Raw genomic sequence first — 18,261 nt, forward strand, 5'->3', positions numbered from 1 at the left:
AACTAGATATGCTGCACTATAGACTTCCAGGACTGTTAGGACCTTATTCAACAACCTCTGGAATGTGGCAAGTGCATTCTTCAAACCAAAGGGCATCACAATAAATTGATAATGCCCACTAGGGGTTGAGAATGCTGTTTTTGGCTTGGCATCCTCAGCTAGTCTGATTTGCTAGTAGCCAACAGTTCGGTTAAATGTGCTCAGAAGCATTTGATGACCGCAAGCAGGCCATGTGCACTGCTTCCATTTTTCAAATTCCTGAATACTCTAAACCATTCATTGCCTGGACAGATGCATCTGAGTTAGGGGTAGGGGCTGTGTCATCACAACGTAATGTAGAGGGCCAGGATCAAACGGTAGCTTTTATCAGCAGACGGTTTTACCCCAGGGAGAAACGTTGGTCAGCCATTGAGGGAGTGGCCTTTGCTGTAGTCTAGACCCTGAAGAAGCTGAGGCCATCCTTGTTTGGCACTCACTTCATTGTTCAGACAGACCGTAAACCCCTCTTATGGCTTAAACAGATCAAAGGTGAAAACTCCAAACTTTTTTATTTATAAAAATATGAATTTATTATAGAACACTCACTCACACATACAGGTATCTCCTAGCCGGAGATACACACAATAACACAATACTTTTCAATAGAAACAGGTAAGTAGCACGTAATACACAGTGGTCACCAGGGGGGACCAAACCATATACTAAATTAGTAGAATGCGAACCACGAAGAACCTGCAAGCAGAGGTGAGAGAGTCTAGGCCACTCAGGAGTGACCAGGAGGCACAGAAGACGAATGCCCACCAATGTCGTGTGCTGCAGGGGAGCTGACAGTGACCTTAGAACTGCAGCTGTGTAGATCAGGCGACGCTGTGGAAGACCAGGAGCCGTACACGAGCTGTCCCATGTCGGATCTGGAGAGTTCAGGGGTTGGTGTCCGAGGGAGCACCAACAAGCCTTGGGAACTGTAACCAACGTAAAAGGGAGAAAGGTGCAATGTCGGGACCAGCAAGGTCCAGGAGACTCACCACAAGCAGAGGAGTCAGGGCAGGCCCCGAGCAATCAGGGGAGCCCAAAGAAAACAAAGATGACCCTCAAGAGGACCCATAGGCCAGAGGCACTGGAGTGGCTAGAGGACCTCCAGCAGCTCACCAAAGATGCAAGCCCAAGATGCAAGAGATGAGGTGAGGATGAAGATCTTGGTCACTGATCTCGACAGCTTGAGGTGGGGGGCTACTTGGAGCCCGAATATCTTTTTTTTTTTTTTTTAACTTTTTATTGCATTTTAACGCAAACCAGACCGGTACATACAAAGTCAGACCACTGTAAGAAATGTCCCCTCCAATACATATATACAGTATCATGATGCCATTCAACCCGTGGTGGGATAGGGATCCACGTAGAACAATATACTCATACATTTCCCCAGCAACAACAATAAACCGGGATACCCATACAGTATAAATGGATAGCGACATGCAGCTGAGACTGGGGAGAACAAGAACGTCACACCTAAGAGGGCGAGGCTAGCACTTCAGCCGTCAACTGGGCCATCAGTGTTTGTCGTTCTCTGTGTAGCTCCACCGTCGGGGAAATGCAGATGTCCCGAGCCCGAATATCTTGAAGGAAAGAAGCCAACAAACCTTTGCAACTGCAAGTCGATGCGGTGCACAGGGGTTCGGTTCCTGCGGCTCCGACGAGGGATACTGCCTCAGACTTGGTGAGGGGACAGGGCAGCCCTCGAGGTATGTGAAGAACCATGACCTGTGTTGCTGAGCCTTTTGGAGTCTGTGGGAGCTTAGGATCAGCAGACCGGTCGACTTAGTTGCGGTGCCTGCAGATGCAGGGAAGTGACTCCTTCACTTCAAGGGAGATTCCTTCCGGTGACATGGATGCCCACAGGCCTTTGAAGGTTCCTGTATAGTGCACAGGCACGGACGTTGCAGCAGACAAGCAGGACGACAAGATCAGAGGCAGCAGGAGTCTTCCTAGGTGCAGCCTTGATGCCCAGAGCAAAGTCCAGAGTGCCCAGACAGTCTTGGAAAAAGTGGTGTCGGAAATTAATCTTGTCCCACGACGAATCTAGGGACCCACCCACAGTTAAACCCTTAAATACCCTAAGGAAAGGGTTGGACAATTCAGGGTCCCTCCCAAAGGAGGGGCTGGACAAGGGGAGGATACTCCCCTGTCCTTTGTCCAGTTTTGCGCCAGAACGGGAGCCAATGGCTCCCTGAACTGGTTTGAACTGGACTATGCATGGAGTACACCAAGTATGCTCTGCATGCAGACTAGTGCTCCCACCCTGCCCCAAAACATTAAATCCTATCTAGGAGGTGGTCACAGCTCCCTGTGAAAGGATACCTACTGTTCTGCCATCCCCTGCACGAGCTTGGTTCAGCAGCAGGAGGACAGCAACCTGTCTCTGTCGGGGTCTGGAAGACTGGTACCGGGAGTACTGAGGGCCAGACGGAGGGCCTTTCCAGTGCTTGAAACCATACCCCCCAAATCATACCTTCCACACCGTTTACGGTGTGGGAGTATGATTCCAACATGTTTGATACCAAACATGATAGGATTCATTGCAGCCAGTTTCGAGATGGTCAACGAGTAATGACGCGGTGCCCCTCTATATGTCATATGGCTGCCTCACTTGCAACCCAGGAGAATGGACTCCGTAGGTCTTAGGGGTGTCCTGCTCATCCAGGGGCACCCTCATACTTAGAACCAAGCACCCTGTCGTCAGGATTGCAAAGGCCTGCTATAGGGGTGACTTATAGGTTTTAATTGCAGTGACCTTAGATATAGGGAAACCTATATCTTTCGTAAGTGGTGCTAGCACCAGCTTACACAGGCTGCAATGGCAGATCTGTAGTTACAAATTGAGTGGTCTCCCATGGGTGGCATAATACATGCTTCATCCCATGTGGGACACCTGGTGTACCTATGCCCTGGGAACCTTAGCACCATATACTAGGGACTGATAAGGTTGCACTAGTGTCCAACCTTGGATGTACCTATGTACTTACCAAACCAATTTAGGGGAGAAAGCATAGATATTGGGTCCTGATTAGCAGGATCCTAGTCAGACTAGTCGAAAAACAGCTTATCACCAGGCAAAAAGTGGGAGTAACCATGCAGCAGGATCCTACCTTCCTACAGTACTACAGATGGGAACTTTTCTACTTTGCTCTCTTTTCTATTCTATTGTTACTCATAAAGCACATGGCAAAATACCAAAGGCCTCCCAGCACTAGTATGGACAGAAGCCACGAAAACCCGAATAGCCAAGCCTTAAGAGATTTCCTAAAGGTGAGCTCATTCGGGAAGTTCAATAGCATAGATGGAAGAGAGTTCCATAATTTAGAAGCAAGAAAGTAGAAGGACCGTCCACCGCTTCGACTTTTGCAGACTCTGGAGATCATTCTGAGTAACAGGTTGAGGATCTCAGCGGTCTCACTGGATTATAAGGTTGTACCAGATAATGCAACAAGTTCCGACCCCTGTTGTTAAAGGCTCGACATGCAGAACATAGTGCCTTAAACCGGATCCTTTTTTAATGGGAAGCCAACGAAGTCTGACCAGGGAAGATTAAACAGACTGATATTTAGGCAACCTCACCATGAGACGTTGCAGCATTTTGAACAATTCTGCAGTACGTCCAGTACAAAATGGGAGATCCCTGGCGATAGTACATTTCCATAATCAAAGCGAGATGTAACTAAGGCCTTGACCACAGTGCATCTCGGTAGATTCTGGTAGTATTTCCAGGACCTATCAATCAATCATTGGGCGGGGGGGCGGGGGGGAGGGAGGGGTGCTGCTACTGTTCGAAGAGCCAGGTCTTGAGTTGCTTCCTGAAGGAGAGATGGTCCTGGGTCAGTCGGAGGTGGGTGCGGAGGGAGTTCCACGTCTTAGCAGCCAGGTAGGAGAAGGATCTTCCTCCGGTGGTGGTTCTGCAAATCCGTGGGACGGTGGCGAGGGCGAGGCTGGTGGATCGGAGCTGTCGGGTGGGTGTGTAGAACGTGAGGCGGCTGTTGAGGTATATGGGGCCCATGTCGTGGAGAGCCTTGTGAGCGTGGGTGAGGAGCCTGAACGTGATCCTTTTGCTGACGGGGAGCCAGTGCAGGTCTCTCAGGTGGGCAGAGATGTGGCTGTGTCGGGGGATGTCCAGGATGAGTCGTGCAGAAGCGTTCTGTATGCGCTGGAGTCTTTTCTGTAGTTTGGCTGTGGTTCCAGTGTAGAGGGCGTTCCCGTAGTCCAGTTGGCTGGTGACGAGGGCCTGGGTCCGTCTTTCTGGTTTCGGTGGGGACCCACCGGAAGATCTTTTGGAGCATGCGCAGGATGTTGAAACATGATGACGAGACGGCATTGACTTGCTTGGTCATCGTGAGGGAGGAGTCCAGGATGAAACCCAGGTTGCGTGCGTGGTCCGTGGGCGGTGCCCAGAGCAGGGGGCCACCAGGAGTCGTCCCAGGCGGAGGGGGATGGTCCGAGGATGAGGACTTCCGTCTTGTCTGAGTTCAGTTTCAGACGGCTGAGCTTCATCCATTCCGCGACGTCTTTCATTCCGTCCTGGAGGCTGGCTCTGGCGGTGGTGGGGTCGTTGGTGAGGGAGAGGATCAGCTGGGTGTCGTCAGCGTAGGAAATTATGTTTAGGTTGTGTTGGCGTGCGATGGCTGCGAGGGGGCTCATGTAGACGTTGAAGAGGGTGGGGCTGAGCGAGGAGCCTTGAGGTACGCCGCAGATGATCTTGGTGGCCGCTGAGCAGAAGGGAGGTAGGCGGACTCTCTGAGTTCTGTCGGAGCGGAAGGAGGTGATCCATTCCAGGGCCATTCCTTGGATCCCGGCGTGGTGGAGGCGGCTTGTTAGGGTGCGGTGGCAGACTGTGTCGAATGCGGCCGATAGGTCGAGGAGGATGAGGGCAGCAGTTTCCCCGTTGTCGACCAGGGACCTGATGTCATCGATGGCTGCGATGAGGGCGGTCTCGGTGCTGTGGTTTGCTCGGAATCCGGACTGTGATGGGTCGAGGGAGCCGTTTGTCTCGAGGAAGGCGGTTAGCTGCTTGTTGACGGTCTTCTCGATGACTTTAGCGGGGAAAGGGAGGAGCGAGATGGGGCGGAAGTTCTTGAGGTCCGTGGGGTCCGCGGTGGGATTCTTTAGGAGGGCGCTGATCTCCGCATGCTTCCAGCTCTCCGGAAAGGTGACAGATGCGAAGGAGTTGTTAATGATGTTCCGGAGTTGGGGTGCGATGATGGAGTCGGCTTTGTTAAAGATGTGGTGTGGACAGGGGTCGGCTGGGGAGCCGGAGTGGATGGTGTTCATCACGTGGGTGGTGTCTTCAGTGCTGACGGGGGTCCAGGCACAGAGGGTGGTGGTGGGGGGCGCTGGTTCGGTGGTTGGGTGCGTGGTCTGGGCGCCGAAGCTGTTGTGTATGTCGGAGATCTTGCGGTGAAAGAACGAGGCGAGTGCGTCGCAGAGGTCTTGCGAGGGCGTGATGTCGTTGTTGCTGGCACTGGAGTTGGGGAGCTCTTTAACAATGCTGAAGAGTTCCTTGCTGTTGTGGGTGTTGTGGTCTAGTCGTTCTCTGAATGCTGTCCTTTTGGTGGTGCGGATCAGCTGGTGGTGTTTGCGGATGGCGTTCTTGAGGGCTGTCATGTTTTCTGTTGACTGGTCGTGGTGCCAGGCTTTCTCGAGGGTACAGCAGGATTTCTTGGAGTCTTTGAGGTCGTTGGTGAACCACGAGGTTTTCTTGCTGCCGGGTCCGCTGGGAGGATTCTTCAGTGGTGCAAGGGCATTGGCGCAGTTGGTGAGCCACTGTGTGAGGTTACGGGCTGCTTCGTTGGAGTCCGTAGTGTTGGCGGGAGGATTTTGGCTCAGGGAAGTGGTGAGCTGGTCGGTGGTGATCTTGCTCCAGCATCTTCGGGGAGCCTGTTGCGGGTGGTGGTGGGTCGTGGTTTTCCTGAAGTTGAAGTGGACACAGCTGTGATCTGTCCAGTGTGGTTCGGTGGAGTGGCTGAAGGAAATGTGGTTGCTGGAGGAGAAGACGGGGTCAAGCGTGTGGCTGCCGTAGTGGGTGGGGGTGTTCACTAGTTGCTTGATTCCGAGGTTGGCGAGGTTGTCTAGCAGGGTGGTGGTGTTGTTGTCATTGTTGTTTTCCAGGTGGAAGTTGAGGTCCCCTAGGAGGATGTAGTCTGAGGAGGTGAGGGCAAGCGGGCTGATGAAGTCTGCGATGGCTTCGCTGAATTGTGTGTGTGATCCCGGGGGTCTGTAGATGAGAGTACCTCTGGGGGTGGTTTTGGGGTCGGTGTGTATCTGTATCGGTGTGCTCGGCGGCGGTGAGGGTGTCGTCGGCGTTGGTCGTGATGCGGATGGAGTTTCTGTAGACAATGGCGATGCCTCCTCCGGTTTGGTTGACGCGGTCCCTCCGGGTGATCTTGTAGCCATCCGGGATGGCTATGGCGATGTCGGGAGCTGAGGAGGCGTTCATCCAGGTTTCTGTGAGGAAGGTGACATCCGGCGCTGTTGTGTCGAGGAGGTTCCAGAGATCGACGGCGTGCTTGTGGACGGAGCGGGTGTTGAGCAAGATACACTTGAGGTGGTTGTTGCTGGTGCCTGGTCTGGCGGGTGTGGTGCAGGTCCGGAGGCAGGTGAATTTGCAGGCTTGGCAGGTGAAGGGTCCGTGGGTGCATTTCGGGGTGGCTCGGTGGCAGGCGGGTGTCCGGCCGGTGTTGAGTGCGTGGAGGGTGGCGGCGTCGTAACTCAGTCGGGTGGGCTGGCGTCGTCGAGGGCCAGGGGTCCTGGCGCTGGGCGCGGTCCAGGCGTGGACGGGTGCAGACGGGCTTGCCAGCGGTGCGGCCGCTGCGCGGCCTCCATATGAGGGGGAGAGGGAGGAGCAGCTGGGAGGCGGGAGCGGGGCGGCCAATGGGAATCGAGGGGGCGGGGCCGCGTGGGACGCGAGCGGCGGGAAAAAGTGGCACAGAAGGCAAGAGGGGGCAAGGGGGGAGAGACAGGCACAGCAGGCACAAAAATGAAAGCAGGGGGCAAGTGGAACAGTAGGCAAAAAAACAAAAAACACAGTCAACAGGGAAGAAGATGACACGCAGTCAAACAGACCAGTCTGCAGGGAGGCAGCAGACAACACGGAGCAGCAGCAGCGGCACACAGGGGGTCTGCGCGGTGGCAGAGGGGGCGACCTGCCTGGACCTTTGTAATAGATCTCAAAATGCCTGAACAGCCTGCAGCCAGTTTCCTCACCTGCGTCTCAAATGCTTGTCCAACCATATTCCTATATTTTTAATAACTGTTTTAGGTTGGGGCCCAAAGGTTTCTGGCCAGCACTCTGGAGTCCAACAGTTTACTTCCTACTATCATGACTTCCGTGTTTTTAGTTCCTTTACCTTCTGATGACTACACGGTCAGGGCACAGTTTTCAGATGCTTGCTTGCAAATAGCTAGGAAAAGAAACGTGATCTGTTGTCTTCGGATTCTGTGATTGTATTTTACACTTCTGTAACTGGCATTAACTAACGGACTGTGGAGTTAAAGGTAAGAGAAAAGAACATAATCCAAATCCAAGCATCTGTCCCCTCCTTCAAACCCCCAGTAACCCCCTCCTTACATTTTCTCACTGTATGTCTTAACACCTAGCAGCCCATTTTGCTTTGAAGCAACAGTCAGGTCTCACGTATTGTGCTAAACAGAAGCACAATATAAAAATAATTACATGCAAAACCAGATCGAGAAGTTTGAAAATCATTGAAAGTTTAAAACAAACACAGACACAATCGGTAATTAGAAATCAACATCTCATTTGAAATCGGAAAATGAGGCAGCAATATCTAATTACTTAATCCCTCAGGGGATGACTTACTTGTCTTTCTCTTCTTTCGCTTTTTGGATTTTCCTTATGTCCCTTGAATTGAGAGTACGTTGCTGCGAAAACAAATTAAGTGTCACTCGAGTGGTTAAGCTTTTTACAGCTCCAGATAAAGCAGTTAAGATGAATTATATGTAATTTCATTCATATTTTAGGAAACAATTACACAATTAGATTTTTGAAAAACTTTATATATTTGTAACAAAGACCAGAACTGTAAGTTTTGAACCGACGGATTAGCATTTGTATTGCACAATATGGTACCGCATATGAAATTTAAAACCACGTGCAACAAAAACACAGGATTATGCAATTTGATGACGTACAGAAATGACTCTACTGCTACAAGTTATTGAAAATAAGGCCAAACAACATGCATAACTAGTTAGATGGTTTGAATCGTCCTTTCCTGTTAAAAATTATGCCAACATTGGTTCAGAAGCTGTAAGTAACAGATCTCACCAGACTAGCCCTTGATCTCTTCTGGCTCCTTCTCTTTCTGCTTTCCTCTTTTTCTTTTCTTTCTGCCTATCTCTTTTCCTCATTTATTGTTCATTAGGGTTAGGCCCTTGATATTCTTATAGCAGTAATAACCTCACCTTACACTATTATATGTGATATGTTTACCGCACAGATGTCTTATGCTAACCCTTGTACAGTACTATTCTCTGTATGTTCTTATTGAAAAACAATAAAATACATTGAAATAAAGAAATTAAATAAATATGTCACATGTTAAAATCTAATTAAACAGAATTATTTCTTACTTGGTGCGCATTATGAGATAGAACATTAGAAAATACCTTTAAGATCAGTTCTCCTTCGCTAAATGTATAACCCCTGGATTAACTCGGCACATGTGCAGGATTCTGGAATTTAAGTATTGGTCGACATGGTTCTCAGTGTGTAATTGATCAATACAATACCTGCAGATCCTCGCTTTACAGGTCAGATCGATTTTTGACAATTAGATTATGATATGTGCAGAGAAATATTTAGTGTCGGTGACATCGCCGTTGCATGAGGGGCTTCTCTCAGAGGTGTAGTGAGTGACTCACAAAGTTACCTACCATTAGCTTTCCGATACTCTCATGGAAGGTGTAATCATCTATAAATGTATTAGAAAACATGAGTTTGTCGAGTGTTCAGAACCTAAGCCTCTAATGCCTTTTCACATGTATTCTACTAAGGATGAAAGTTGCAAAGGCAGAACAAGAGTAGGACTGCTCTTCTTCAATCTTGTATCCAAAGCTAGCTCACAAGTGCAGTTTTCACCTGAAAATATGATACAAGTTTGTATACAATTTTGAGCGCCTTACTCTTCTTTTCATTCCTCAAGGCGCTCTAGCGTCCCATAGGGTTATGAGCTTGTTATTATTTCCTAATGTTCATGGATAACAATCTAGATACCCTGATGGAGAAAGAATGGTTACTTGTAAGACAAGTTTTCCATAATGGTAATCTTAATTCAGTTCATAGACAACAACTTATCTGATAGAGCAACTGGAATAGAAGAAGGGGTGTAGAAAAGTGTCTCTTTTGGATAAGGTTAGCCACCACATTTTGCCTGGAAAATGATGCAACTTCGTCTTGAAGTGCACAGTGTCCTTGCCAACCAGGTCCCTGTGCCAAAGTTCTTTCCCTAAACTGTACCGTTTATTTCTCAATTGGCACAACTTCAGTTCCGCATTTAAGTCCCTAGTAAATGGTACTCCTGGGATCTAGGGCATTGGCATGGATGACTGATCCCAAGAGAAGCAGCATGAATTGCCATTGAAGACTGCGTGCCTTGGTGCAGACAAAACCAAAAAGTCAACATGGCACACAGCCCTATGTGCAATGCCCATAGACACTGCATGGGCTATAGGTAAGACACCCCTCTAGTAGGCCTTATAAGTACCAAGACAGGGTGCACTATATCTTCTGTGAGAACATAGCAGCCTGAGCATCTATGCTCCTGCAATGTCCATGTCAATTCTTGAATATTGTAAGTGAACAGGAATGCTATAGAGTGTACATGGCCTGGACACTCGTCATTACGAATTCTCCAGCTCCATGATGGCTTCACTGCACCATAGGATGTTTGATACCAAACATATCATCTTAATAAAACTGCACTGATTCCAGTGTCAGATTTATTAATAATTGCACACAGAGGACCCCTTATAGGGGTCGCCTGAAACCTACCAACCCTTAGTATGGTCCCTGACTGGTCTCAGCCAGCCTGTCATCACCAGACAGAGTTGTGACTTCATGGGGTCAGTGCTTGCACACTCAGAGGTCAAGAACAATGCCTTCACGGTGAGGAAGAGCCATCCGTGGCGGGAATCTTCAAAGGCCTTGCTACCTTTGCAATGCAACACTTGCCTCTCCTGCTAAAAGCAGCATGCTTCCCCCCCACCTCCTGTCCTCACTCCTTTTTGGCAGGGAGACAGGTGGGAAAACGAAGAAAGAATAGGAGGTGTGCCCTTCCGCCCCTCTGCCAACTCCACCTATCAGGTGCTGGAGGCGAGGTGAAGCACATTTTTCAATGGCCACCATCTTAAAGATGGTGGGACTTCTCCAATCAGGACTAGGGCTATGTCCCCCCCTCCCACAGGAGGACATAATAGAGGGTGTAGCCACCCCAGGTAAAGGTCCCATTGGCCACTACCTGTCACTCCGATGTAAACACCTAAATTTAGTATTTAGAGATCATCCCCAGACCCTGACACTAGTATTTACGGACACAAGACAACGACGAACGAAGAAGAAGAAACGCTGTTGGATCAAAAACTGGAGACCTCGTGGTGGACATTGGGAGCAAACTCCTGCCTCCCACGACAGAACTCGGCAATCACCCTAAACCAGCTCATCTCGTCGCTGTGTAGCCTCCACAAACCCCGAAGGGACTTAAGCACTTGGCAAATTGCCAAGGAACTCCCTTGAGGTAGCAGAGTATCTCCCTGCACTCGCAAGTCTAAAAAACAAAAGAGAAGTCCGGTCCAGGGTCGTCCAGCTCCCTCCATGGACCGACATCTCTGAGTACCAGTGAAAGGTACACTTGCTCTGGAGGGTCAGCTTGGCCACTGCACCACGTCCTGAGGCACCAAACTCACCGGAGCTGAAATGCACGAATACCCGGGGTACCAGACTCGCTGCTTGAAAAACCTACAAAACTGAGTCCAGATAGACTCCAGCTTTACAGCAAGCTAGCACCCAACAAGGGACATCAGGACTCTGGGGAACCCCCTCAGAAGTGCCCCAGCAGCTCCAGCCAGCCCGTGACCACGAGATGTCTCCTTGCACACCATTGCCCAGCTGCCCATCTTCACTGCACCTAGCCTGCCTGGCCATCTTTGAACCAGATGGGCTCCCTGGCCCCAGAGCCCTTGCGACCTCTACTCTCCCTTGAGAGCCCTAAGACATGCCTACAAGTCCCACTTTGCTTTTACAGGTGGCCCCCTTCCTTCGTAGTGCACCAGCTACAAAGTCCTCTTGCTCTCCAAGAAACCCAGGAAGCTCCCAAGATATTGGCCTTGGAACCTTCAGATTCCAAAAGGTGAACCACGAAAAGTAACTGTATTGCATTGATTTTCCGTGTGTAATTGTGCATAACTGTGATTGTTGCATTTACTGGGATTCTCTCATATTGCGAAAAGTATTTACCATGTACCCGAAGTTCTTGGTCTAAATATTTATATAAAAAGAAGTCATATTTTTCTAATTTGGTCTCTACTACATTCATTGAGCGAGTGTATCATTTATTGCCTCTGTGAGTACAACAAAGGCCTTAGCTGCTCTCCACAGCTATCCCTTGAGAGCTGTGGTTATCAGGGACCTAAACACTATCATTAAGGGTTGCCTGGACTCAACGCACAGTGCCTCACCATAGGTGGACACTATATACTGAGCCAGCCTCCTACAAACAACATGACAGCAGAGTAAAACAAAATATTGTGCATGGTGGATTAGTGAACTGCACTGCATCTTTATGGCAGACTAACAATACAAACAGCAAACACCACAAATTAAAACGCTGCTGCCACAATCAGGGGGACCCCAACAGCTGCTGGGTTCAGATTTCTAACCCCGTGGTGCGAGGACTTAATTCAATGTACCAACATGCATTAGAGGTACAGTTGAACTACGATCGATACACAACCCACTAAGCAATATTGTGCTAATAGTATTTTTTGGTCAGGATCAGTCCCTCTAGATGAGTTAAGGGACACAGCAGAATGCCAACCATCTTTCATTAATGAATAACAGTTTCAAAATAGCACTGAGATACACAGGTAAAACTTTAAAATGATTATTTCCTAAAACCCAAATCTAGTGCATAAAATATGAATGGAAACTGCATTTAATGGAAAAATAAATACAGCAATGCAAGACATGGCCAGAGAATTCAATAGGGACAGTAAAAATGGTAAGTACATTCCTATCATCCTAACAGCCTATCGCTACTTTTAAGCTCTATGCTCAAATTTAACAGAAGCCGAAATAGCAAGCCTATAAATCGAGTTTCTTAAGATGGATGGCGCAACATCCATTTCTCAGTGAGAAATAGCTGTTTAGCTATTCTCTATCACAGCCCTTGTCAGAAATGATGAGCAATGCCAGGATGAAGGCCACTTCCCTGCAACAAATGCTTAGCACTACCCTCTGATAAGCCTAACAGCTTGCCCACACTACCACAAAATAGAGCATTAGCGCCATCTACTTTGCCTCTGTAAACCAATAAGGGTCTCCCCGACTTCTCTGCACAGTGTAACCCAATTGTGTTGCACTATATAGAGAGGTGGGTTTCCTGCACTCTGTGACAGAATTGAAAGTAATATGCCGTCTTCCTGATGTGAAAACAACTAAGACAATTTATGAGACATAATTTGAAATGAAGTATCATAGGGTTATAAAAAAATTAGTATTGTCTTTTTCAAAAGACTGCTGAGGTTTACTTATAAGAGTTAATGCCTGTGCTAAAAAAATAGATCAGGAACCGCAGAGTAATAATAGTGAGTGTTGTAAACAATTGGGCAGTAGAAGTCTGCTTAGGTTTCTGGAGAAAAAGACAGACTATCACAAACATTTGTGCAGCACATAAGCAGCCATAGAAAGCATTGGTGAAAGTAGGATACTGGAGGGATTGATAGGATATTATTGTTGCCATTTACCTTTACAGTGGTTCCAGAGACTTGGCAACAAAGTGCATTTGACAAAGAAACACAGGCACTGACAGGACCTATATGCCTCGCTTTTAGTTTGCAAAAATGACAACTGATGGACAGAATGTAGAACAATGTCATACATTCACCCCAGTCCAAAGATCCGGGGCTAAATCCATAGTTTTTTTGCTCACTATGGATTCCAGTTTGGACCCAGCCATATGCAAATCAGTCTTGACCCTGCCCCCAATGGGAACAGTCCAGCCCGAACTGCCAGGCCAGGTCCTCACCGGACTGGAATCAAGCATCCTAGGACCGGTTCCAGGGTTATAGCCCTCATCAGCCAGGATAGCTGGACTCCAGTGGCATGGAGAGCACGGGACCCATGTCTGGGCATACCCATCCCACTCAGAGTGACAAATGCAAAAATAACAATTGATGGACAGAATGCAGAACAATGTCATACATTCACCCCAGTACAGAGATCTTGGCCTAAATCCATCGTTTTTTTACTCACCATGCATTCCAGTTTGGACCCAGCCATATGCAAATCAGTCTTGACCCTGCACCCAATGGGAACAGTCCAGTCCGAACTGCCAGGCCAGGTCCTCACTGGACTAGAATCAAGCATCCTAGGACCGGTTTCAGGCTTTCAGCCCTCATCAGCCAGGATAGCTTGACTCCAGTGGCATGGAGAGCACGGGACCCACGTCTGGGCATACCAGTCCCACTCGGGCTCACTGTGCCACTGGATTCAAGCTATCCCGGCATAAGAGGGGTGAAAGCCTGAAACCAGTCCTAGGATGCTTGTTTCTGGTCCAGGGAGGACCTGGCTTAGCAGTTCAGGCTGGACTGTTCCCATGAGGCACAGGATCAAGACTAATTTGCAAATGGCCAGGTCTAAACTGGGGTGGCATGGTGAGCAAAAGAATGATGGATTTAACTCAGATCTCTTGACGGGGGGTGAATGTTTTGATTTGTTCTGCATTCCGTTCATCAATTGTGTGTCTTTCGCTTTTAGTTTGGGCATAGTTTTGGTATAATTGGGCCACTATGTGTGCATTGCTATACTAGAAAGAAAATTCAATAAGAAAGCAGCATCTTGGGCTGCAACAATATGGAAGCTGGGAGGAGGGCCTCTTAGCAACAACAATTGCATTAGCAGAGTTAAAATGAATCAGAAGTTCGGATTTTAAGGAGAGAAATTAATAAAAGGCTTATACACAAAATGTCCATAGTAGATACTTTTGACAAATGGTTAGTATTTGGGTTGCTTAAAAGGTTTTTACTTTGTGAACTAGAAAAGATTTGAGTGTAACACTGAAGGAAAGTAGGATATTTCTGCCATTGACACTCACACTTTTTGCCTGGTGTCGGTGTGGTTTTTATTGTAGTTCACTGGCATCCAGCAAACCAGGACCTCAGTGGCAGTGCTCTCTCCTCTAAATTTCCTGGTACACCCCACAATTGGCATACTGGTGTACCACTGTACGTCTATAGTACTAAGGCACCCATCGGCTGCAGCATGTATTGTGCTAACCATGGGAGCCCATGCAAACTGTGTCTGCAGAGCTGCCATCGCAGTCTGCTTGCAATGATGCATGCACCTTCCACTTTGGATATAGGGCTTTCCTTATATCCCGGTCACTGCACATTAAACCTATAAGTCACCCCTAAGGTATGCCCTTTAGTACAAGGGCAGGTTGCATGGTTCTAAGTGTGATGGTACTTTTGAACGAGCAGGGGCAGCCCTGCAAACCCCAGACTCCATTCTCTGGGCTTTGTAAGAGTAGGGCTGCCATTTTAAGGTATGTAGTGATACTGGCAAGTCGAGATATTCAGCTGCATAATGGCTACCTCGAACCTGGTCATGTTTGGTATAAATAATGTTGGAATCATGCACCTACACCGATTTCAGTGATAAAATGTACTGGGGGCTTTTTAGAGGACCCCCCAGTACCTAACTGTGTAGACTTACAGGGTCTGCCTGACAACCCGCACCGCTGCCAACCCCAGACACTGTTCTGCCCCCCTGCTGATGAGTCTCACTTGGGCAAGGGAAGCTGAACAAAGGATTTCCTGCGAAGGAGAGGGGTGTCCACCTCTCCTTCAGAATTAGGCAGGGTCAGGATGCTTCGTCGTGCCACCAGACTGCATTGGAGGGCACATTTGGTGCCCTCCTTGCAAAAACCAGTTTTGCTCAGTTCAGGAGCCCTTGGCTCCCGCTTTGGCACGAAACTACACAAAGGACAGGGGATTGTCAACCCCCATGTCCACCTCCTCCCTAGGGAGGGACCCAGAGCTTCTCCAGGTGGCCACTTGATTGTCTTATTGAATATTGGCCCATGGGAGCATCTGACTTGATAGACCAGCTGAGCAGCTACGTGGGTGACGGCAGAAACTATCCTTTCCCCTTTTTGGGTTACTTAAGGACTAGCCTGAGGGCGGGTTCTTAGATTCGTCCTAGACTTCGTCAAGATTCATTAAGACTGGTCTGAAACCACTTCTGTTGGACACTGGAACTCTGCTGCTGGATTGAGCCAGGACCAAAGACAATGCTGCTCTTGGTGGGAAGACTCCTGCTGCAACTTCATATCCGTGCTCTTCCAAGTTTCTGTAACTCTGTGGTCATGAATCTTCCAAGTCAGCAAGTACTCTGAATGCATCTAAGCAAGAAGGAATCTGCCTTGGAGTGAAGGAGTCACTTCCCTGCATCCGCAGGCATCCCAACGACAACAGCTATTTTACTGATTCTGCTTTCTTATGGACAACTCCTGGCTCTGCAACACAAGTGGTGGAGTGTTGGCTTCCCAGAGCCCTGACCAGTCTTCCCAGCAACTTGGGAGACTGTAATCCCTCTCCAGCCGACCTGAACCGCATCCCTGTGAACAGCATCTGTTTGCCGTTGCCAAGGCTTGTTGAATCTCCTCACTAAATATCTTCGAGCTACAAGAAGCAGCTCCTAGAACGACATCCTGCCTGCATCTTCTCCACCATGGTCCTCGAATCATGTGTGTGCTGCTGAGGCTTCCCTGCAGCTCCCTGTGACTGCTGCCAGATGGTCCTCGAGTGGGCTCCAAAGATTCCTGCTGGCTTTCCTGCGTGCTGAGAGCCGGCCCTGACTTACACTTGCTGGGTTAGTCTCACAAACCTTGCTGGTCTGCAACAAAGCATATTTTCCTCTGACCCGACTGTTGCGGTTGCCAAGGCTTGTTGGTGGTCTTGCCGGCCACTGACCCTCTGGCATTCTTCATCCGTCGTGGGACAGCTCGTGGATGCCTCTGTGCTTCTGCATTATCACCTGGGCTCCACAGCTGCTTCATCAACACTGTTGTGCTACAGCAAGTACCTCCGACAACTGGTAGAATTATGCTCCTCCTGTAAAATCTGAGTGGTTTGGACTCTGTCCCCTCTGCTTTCAGGTACTTCTCACCCTGAATACATGTTTGGATTCCACTGTCCTGGTCCACGAGTTGCTGTAGCCCCTGGACTTCCAAGACCCTCCACTAGCTCCTATGGGCGGTTCTGATGCCACTTCGCACCTATGCACCCGGGCTTTCTGGTGTAGGTATCCTGGTCCCCTAAGTATCCATGGGTGGCGTGGTTCTCCAACCTCCCTTGATCCGATTGGTGTCCTCAGGGTCCTTTAGGAAAGGTCCTGAAACAAGAAAATACGAACCGCGATTTACCCTGTGTAATCCTACAGACGTTTGACCTGGTGTAACCACTCTGCACCAGAGCGCCTGGGGTCCCTAGCTACTCACCTTTGGGGGTTTCGTACTTCCCCTGGGTTCCTCCATCCTTCGGTATGGGTCTCGTTTTGTTTGGTACTTACCTCATATACCACTTTCTTAGCATCTGGTTTGCACCCCCTTCATGTGTTTTCTATGCTACTTACCTGTTTTTGAAGCATTTCTTGTGTGTGTTTGATATCTCCGTGTAGGAGATATACCAAGTTAGTTCTTAGTGATGTGATAATAAATATTGAAGTATTTTTATTAACACTTGTGTGGCTACAGACTGACTATTGTGGTGCATGCACCCGCTCTACACCCTTCTGGATAAGCCTTAGCTGCTCTCCTCATCTATTCTTTGAGAGCTTTGGTTATCAGGGACCTAAACACTATCAGTAAGGATTGCCTGGACTCAGTGCACAGTGCCTCACCATAGGTGGACACTATATACTGAGCCAGCCTCCTACAAACACCATGACAGCAGAGTAAAACAAAAGATTGTGCATGGTGGATTAGTGAACTGCACTGTTTCTATATGGCAGACTAACAATACAAACAGCAAACACCACAAATGTAAACGCTGCTGCTGCCACGATCAGGGGGACCCCAAAAGCTGATGGGTTCAGATTTCTAACCCCGTGGTTAAAGGGCTTAGTTCAATGTACCAACATGCATTTGAAGTATAGTTGAACTACGATCGATACACAACCCACTAAGCAATATTGTGCAAGTAGCATTTTCTAGTCATGAGTAGTCCCTCTAGATGAGTTAAGGGACACAGCAGAACGCCAACCCTCTTTCATTAATGAGTAACAGACTCAAAATAGCACTGAGATACACAGGTAAAACTTTAAAATTCTTATTTCCTAAAACCCAAATCTAGTGCATAAAATATGAATGGAAACCACATTGAATGGAAAAATATATCCAGCAATGCAAGACATGGCCAGAGAATTCAATAAGAACAGTAAAAATGGTAAATACATTCCTATCATCCTAACAGCCTATCGCTACTCCTAAGCTCTATGCTCAAATTTAACAGAAGCCGAAAATAGCAAGCCTATAAATCGAATTTCTTAAGATGGATGGCACAACATCCATTTCTCAGCGAGAAATAGCTGTTTAGCTATTCTCTATCACAGCCCTTGTCAGAAATGATGAACAATGCCAGGTTGAAGGCCACTTCTCTGCACTGCCCCAGAGCAACCGCCAATTGGAACTAGTTTGCAGCAAACCGGCGTGACCTTTAGCCAGATAATTCCACTCTAAACTATAGCCAAATACAGGGGTCTGTATGGCCCTCCATTGCTGATTTGGAACTCATGTTTATAACTTTGGTGACCTTAATTTCGAATAATACAGAATAGATATGTCGATGAATGCATTGTTTCACTTCACATGTTAAAAATTTAGCCTATGCTGAAAGTGTCCATTTTAACATGACAGCGACCATAAAATAAACAATGAAAATAGGTCAGCCTTGATAGGAGGCATACATGATGCTAAC

At 48.2% G+C, this 18,261-nt stretch overlaps 1 protein-coding gene across 3 annotated transcripts in view; it reads right to left on the bottom strand.

Annotated features, from left to right (window-relative positions):
* CPLANE1 (ciliogenesis and planar polarity effector complex subunit 1) overlaps positions 1–18,261 on the bottom strand; it is a 2,680,747-nt gene that overhangs the window by 409,256 nt on the left and 2,253,230 nt on the right. For all 3 annotated transcript variants that reach the window (XM_085631095.1, XM_085631092.1, XM_085631094.1), the window contains exon 47: positions 7,868–7,929. In XM_085631095.1, the coding sequence (XP_085487221.1) occupies positions 7,868–7,929 (62 nt within the window). The remainder of the gene's footprint in view (positions 1–7,867; positions 7,930–18,261) is intronic.

The sequence above is a fragment of the Triturus cristatus genome, chromosome 2_1, assembly GCF_964204655.1.
Source record: "Triturus cristatus chromosome 2_1, aTriCri1.1, whole genome shotgun sequence".
In the NCBI taxonomy this organism is placed as follows: Eukaryota; Metazoa; Chordata; class Amphibia; order Caudata; family Salamandridae; genus Triturus; species Triturus cristatus.